We start from the raw sequence: 6,597 nt of genomic DNA, 5'->3' as shown, positions 1-6,597 counted from the left end.
CTACTTCTCAAGAGCTGGAAGGAAGTCAACAAAAATAACAATTACATCTCAATGCCATTCCTTATCTTCCAAGCTGTCCTGCTGTTTTCGACCGTTGTCAGCCCAACTACCTGCATCCTCGTTTTGAGCGGTATGTCATCACACTATAAGACTAAAGAAGTTGATAAAGTCTATGGCATATGTAGATACATGCATGTGACCGGGTGAAGGGAAGGTTTCACAATGAGCATGACTCTATAGCGCGTCCTTTAGGCTTGACTTTGCTTTCTTTCCTGTTTTGGCAGGAGGACTTTACTATGGAGTTGGCATTCCTACATGGCTGTCGTTGGCACTCTCCATTCTACTCACCATTGTCTTTACAGTGGTCTGCATTCGATATTCACAGGAAACACAACTCAAGGTACATGAAAATGTGCACATTAAGTGAGAATGTTCGTCTTCCTACAAAACGAAATTGATTTCTTTTTCTTTCCTTTTTGGATAAAACCTTTGCCTAACGCAGGTAATGAACCGTTCTCTTTGTTTCATCTTCAAAGTGATAACTAGCAAGACAAAATTCCACCACCTTAAAAGTGAACTACATGTATAAACGTTTCATATGATAATACATGTACATATATGTCTATATATGGCGTTTAGGTTATCTTTCAGATTTGTCACATTTACATGACTATCCTTGTTGATGCAGTGACTTCTTCTTTTTTTTCAGCTTGCCAAGATATTGTGTTACATCTTCCTATTGGCCATGCTTGTTGCAGTTGTGGGAACAGTGAGCCAAATGGTGGTGTCCATCAACTCCCATAAACCGCCCTTAGGTACTGCCCGCTCACCTTATACTTAATATGGAGTAAAACCATCAGACGGTCACCGAAGCGTCGACTAGGTCTTAAATCCTTTGGTTATCCCACGGAGGTCCTTTTTCCACCTTCTTGGTTATCTACAAAGAACTTTGTTATATTGCAAATAGGTTTTGAATGTTGTTTAGCAGCATAGTGATGATTCAAACCTGACAAGACTCTTTGTGAATCTGTAAAACAAATGCGCCATTTTACAGTATAGTAAAACGCAAATTCTTGTCTGTGTTTGTGTTAACATGTTTCTGTCAGTCTACACAGACCATGAATATCTTAGAACAAATCTTAGCTGAAAGTGACACAACTTTCCTCTCTATTGCCCACAGAAAATGTACATGGAGACTATGAGGGATGCTATCTTACATATATTGGCTCTGACGAACCTCTATTGCCCCATGCTGTTGCACCCATAAAGGATCTTACCAATGGAAAGTGCATGGACCACTGTTATCAGATGCACTTGGAATACTCAGGTACGACAGCGATGTATGCAGTAGCATCGTTCTTTTTTTAACATCTATGTTACACTCCAGCAATCAGCAACGAACTTCCACACATTTTTAAATCACTCGTGTCTACCCTATCTGCACACTGAGGTAAATAATGGGCCTGTCAATTGTGCTACGTTACATCGAAGAAAGCGCATCACCTTAAATAACACCCCTCTCTAACTGGATTCCACCTTGTCAGTACAAGCTTGTTGGTCACCAGTTATCCAATCATATGGTTAACCGCTTCTGAAAACCTATTGATGCTAATTCTGCTGTATTGTAAATCCAGGCACGGGCCCTCCGGCCACTTGTTTCTGTGGATCTGAGGACGACATGAAAAACGGAACCAAACTACAAGAGGACATGTGTGCCTTCCCGTGTCCGGGCGACAGTGGGGAGTTCTGTGGGGGCAGCGCCAAGCCAGGACAGATCTCTGTATACAACATCAACGAACGTGAGTAAATCGTAACAGAACTTCATTACCGAAATTCAATATGAACAAAGTGCTGCTGTTTATTTGGGCAATTTATCTTCCTTAATGGTATTTTAATAAAAGTAACGGGTTAGGTTTATTTAAACCTGTCAAGGCGAAAGCTTTAGTGGTTGTTATCGATTCAGATTTATAGTGGTTGTCGAAAGATGTATGTATCTTCTAGAGATCAAAAGTAATTCCGATTTCTCTATTAGAGTCATTAATGCCCGAGAAAATCAATCAGAGGACCAATAAAATCTGGTCTATATGAAATGGTGTCCACTATAGACAGGATTCTGTGTCAATGGGAAAACAACTCAAGGAACCACCAAAATGGGCACATGGGCCAGGTGATCCTTTTGTAGAAGTGATCACTTCTATATGACTGGTTGACGACAGTTTCACGAACGGTTAATCTCTTTGAATTCTGCAGTTATCTGGATCAAGCTGCCCGTTGATGTGACTACCCTGTACCTCGCCATAGTTGTTGGGATACACTTCGTCGCAGCCGTTCTACATCCAGGGGAGCGATCATGCATTATCTACGGCGTGGTGTACCTGTTTACCCTGCCGTGTGTCTACATCCTCATGAACGTCTACAGCGTGTGCAACATGACTGATCGGTCATGGGGTAAGAGCGGTGCTGTTCTCACTTGTGTGTTTTTTTATGTGTGTTCAATTGGGATAAAAAAAATAGCTGGGTGTAATAACATCTTTTATTTCTTTAAGGTACAAGGGAGGCAAGATCTCAGCAAGACCAGGACAAAGACAAGTTGTCCTACGACATCGTGACCAAACTGCGTCAATTTTGGACGTAAGACATACTCGCTTGTACATTAGCTAGTGACAAGTCAACAATAGGAGCTCCAGGGAATTTGCTATGCCGGTAACGATAATAAAACGCCATGTCCCAGATTCTTTCAGCTCTATGCACTTTGAATACTATATATGGCCATATGGTCATACATGTTTCACGTCACCTTCAAGAGAAATTCCTAGTTCGCAGAGCCCCGCAAAAATAGTAATGTCAATCACTCCCCAAACTGGTCAGCAGATTTTCGTCAGATTGTACATAATATATAGAATATCTGCGTTATGGCCTTGGACGTTTTGTCAAATTTTAGTAAATAATATAAACTTTAAGAGATAATTAGAATTTCTCTTACCACCAGTTTGTGGGCACTTTGGCTACCAGGCCAAGTCTTACTGCTAATGATACGTAACTATTTTCTATCTGCATGACATTTCTCATATCAATTGTGCACCGACTCTCCAAGCAGAGGTTGCCATTTGGTATAGATAATTGACGTTTTCAATGCGTATTGGCGGCGACATAAAAACCATCACGAAATAGAAAGCCCGAAAAAATTACATGAAAAGGCGTCAGATTCAAGTCGATCATTGGTGAAGCCTCCTGTGTAGCGTATCTATTAACAAAAACAACAACAAACAAGAGTTCAGAGACCTCATATCTCCATGAAATAGTCTGATTATGTAAATGAATTCCTTATTTGCATAATCTATGCTTAGTTATGTACACCTGTAAATAACCTACGCTGGTCACTATGTTGATTGTCCAATCATCGACATTTACCACCTCGATGAATTATGGCACTTTTGCATTAATTATGCAAATTAAGGACTTATTTGCATAATTGATATCTGATCATGTTCCACCCGCCACAAACTACATATATTGCATGTATTTGAGTCCTATAAAGGAAACACTACAAATACAGATTTTCCTCATTAAATATGCAAATTAAGTGTTAGTTTGCATAATTTGCACCCCATGATGTGCATCTCTGTTTAAGCTACCTACATACCAAATATCATGTAAATTTGTTGTTCCCTTCTTCAGTTATTCACCTTAGAAGATTTTGACAAAATGCCCCTGCAGTTCCAAAGCAACCTGCTAGGGGGACCAAATATGTACCACACATCCCTCATGTTATAAGCTATCTGCCATCTAAAAATGAAGACCATAGCACATCCAGTTCAAAAGATCCAAAACAATGAATTTCTGCTGCAGTACCAAGGTCACATACCAGGTGGCCCCAAATTGACCTTGACCTTTGTCTTCCCAACACCTGCCCACAAACCAAATATCATCGTATTCCATCCAGCGGTTCTTGAGTTATGCTCACTACAAAAATACGGACACACAGACACACACACACACAGACACACCCAAAACTATATCTCCATTTTTCATGGAGATAAAAAATATCAAATTGGTCAATTGATTACATTGAACACCACCAACCAATACATAATGAATAAAGGGAAAGAGTTTATTGGATATATAAATGGGGCTTGGGCTTTCATAGGTTCTATGATAAATTAAGTTCTATAATAGTCCATCTTCGTTCGTTTACCCTTTACTGTTTTTCCTTTGCCCAAAGGTTTTGCAAAGCATGCTGTCTGAGATCAAGCAGACACAGCGATCAAGAAGCTAATAAGCACACTAAGGAGACAGCTAGACCTCTCCATAATACTTCTGATGCAGAGTCTTCTGGCTTCGAGGGCCGTGAGCGCAACGACACTGCAGACGGTAAAGGGGAGACACAACCATTAGCGCCTGCGCCTAGAGACCCCGGTGAGAGAGCTCAAATAAAAACAAGGCTTTAAACCATTGAAAAGCCTTTCTTGGTGGGATTTTTTTGTTAAATCTGGGCATTTTGGGGGTGGCAGCGGTAGGAAAGACCCTAAACTTGTTGAATCAGTTATAAATAATGACCTTTAACCAGTTGGGGGGTTTTGGCACCCCCATGAGGTAGTGGTACCATCCCCTGGATGCTGTTTTTAGCCTAAAGGACTGTTGTATCCAACTTTCGTCAGCATCTAACTTTCGTAATATGCCGAATCCTGGATATCCAGGAATCGTCCTGAGCAGAAGGACGATTCCTGGATATCCAGAAATCGTCGCAAACAGGACGTTTCCTGGATAGACGACGGTGTTTATCCAGAACGTGTACGTGGGGGTGGAGCTTCCTGTTTTCGAGGGAGGAGACTATGCGGAGGGCGGGGGCATGTTGTTTTCGTCAGAAAGCCGCCATCTTTGTATCTCCCCGCAAGAAGATCGTAGTTTATTCTGTTGATCCTGGTGTTACAGAACTTAAACTAATGTTGATAATGATGCTCTGATTAGGAAGGGGTGTGTCTAAAGATTAGCCGTATAGAAATTCTGGCAAATGAATTTGATGAGACTGGACACAGTAGGCTATCATTTGAGGGTAAGTTTGTATGGCTTGAACTTTTTATTCTTGAGATGATTGAATATTTGTTTCCTCAAATCTCCCATTGAATTGCATGTATTAACTGGGGAAATTCTAATGGCATCGTCTCCCCTGTAGGAATTCAGGTAGGCATGGATTAGGCCATTCCTGTTCATTTGAAGGGCTTTTTTGCCATGGATCTGTTACCTAAGCAAGGTATAGGGTTCAGGTGACTGTCATTTACTTGTGATTTACCGCATTTTTTGTTATTTTTGGCCCTCTTCCTTGTTTTTTAGCCCTCCCTCCAATCAGTGCCAGACTGCAGACCAGAGACTGTCCAGAGGACTTGATTTTGGTATTCTAGGGGTAAATTTGCTGGGGGGGGGGGGGGGGGGGGTTTATTCCCCTCCCGGAGGGGTCCGAAACGAGGTGAATGCTGTGATTTAGCCTTGTCTCACTCTTTTTCATTCTTTTTGCCTTGTATATGATTGTCCCTATCCATACGAGTAGCCAATATAGACCTTCCAGGGCCCCTGGATAGACTTTTGGTCTGCAGTGTCTGGAAAGGGGATGTAGGAGTCTAAGTGCAGAGAACAATGTCTCCATTAACTTAGGTGGCCATCTTTTGGCTTTATGCACTTGTTTCTGTCCAATTTCACCTGTAGCCAGCATCCCTAGCCCATCTCTACAGTTCAGGCCTGGCACCTGTAGGTCATCAACTCCCAGGAGACTGTTTCTTATTAGAGGTCTTTGATATTGATGATTTTTACTTCACACCCCTACCCCGCATTGGGTGATATGATTGACATCTGTCAATTGTGAACTTGAATTTACTAGAAACCTGTCAGATATAGGCGACCATGGCCTCCCTAATTTCTTTAGACTGTTTAACGAGACAAATTGATCAACGAGGTGGCCTATCATTCGTTGGGATATCTTCTGCGCTAGCCTCATTATGAAAAATTATGAAAATTGAACTCGGGAAAGTCATATTCTGCACGGATGCAATCAGAAGAGCGAACAGGAGCTACAATATAACTCACTTCTGCCTACTCCCAACCCAGTGTCCGCCAATGTTTGAGAAGAAGTCGTACTAAGGTCGTGAATGTGCGACAGGGTCTTTATAGGTAATAATTCCGGATACCATGTACCAGTCACTTTCCCTTTGGAAAACGATGGTAAACGAGGAACTCGACAATGATTGAAAATGATTAAACACAAGACGTGCAACATCGCGACTGGTATAATTCATGTTGTGTAAAATCCCCCTTATCTCCATATCATCTTTTTGCACTTTTTCAATTCAGCTAAACGTATTAATTGCAGCAATTCCCTTTTTCTCTAGATCTGACCGGTACCGGAAAAACTAGCACACGGGAATGGCTGAAACGCATCTTCGGACAAGTCTCTGATAAGGTAATGGTAAATATTAAAAAACGAATAAGTTGGTCCAGAATGAAGAATGAAGACCTTTATTGCACATTTTTGCCCTACTGGGCTAAGTACGGGTCACATGGAAACAGTCGTATACATGTAAACAATGGGGAACAATCATACACATC

At 41.4% G+C, this 6,597-nt stretch overlaps 1 protein-coding gene across 1 annotated transcript in view; it reads left to right on the top strand.

Moving 5' to 3' along the window:
• Nucleotides 1–6,132, top strand: part of LOC118411175 (chitin synthase chs-1-like) — a 13,594-nt gene extending 7,462 nt beyond the window's left edge. Inside the window, exons 8-14 of the mRNA XM_035813252.1 lie at nucleotides 710–815; nucleotides 1,635–1,799; nucleotides 2,251–2,448; nucleotides 2,547–2,631; nucleotides 4,223–4,416; nucleotides 5,332–5,390; nucleotides 6,100–6,132. Of these exons, the coding sequence (XP_035669145.1) occupies nucleotides 710–815; nucleotides 1,635–1,799; nucleotides 2,251–2,448; nucleotides 2,547–2,631; nucleotides 4,223–4,416; nucleotides 5,332–5,390; nucleotides 6,100–6,132 (840 nt within the window). The remainder of the gene's footprint in view (nucleotides 1–709; nucleotides 816–1,634; nucleotides 1,800–2,250; nucleotides 2,449–2,546; nucleotides 2,632–4,222; nucleotides 4,417–5,331; nucleotides 5,391–6,099) is intronic.
• The last annotated feature ends 465 nt before the right edge of the window (nucleotides 6,133–6,597 follow it).

This window comes from Branchiostoma floridae, chromosome 3 (assembly GCF_000003815.2).
Source record: "Branchiostoma floridae strain S238N-H82 chromosome 3, Bfl_VNyyK, whole genome shotgun sequence".
NCBI classification, from domain to species: Eukaryota; Metazoa; Chordata; class Leptocardii; order Amphioxiformes; family Branchiostomatidae; genus Branchiostoma; species Branchiostoma floridae.
Note: the sequence above shows the minus strand (reverse complement) of the source record. Positions and strands in the feature narration are given on the sequence as shown.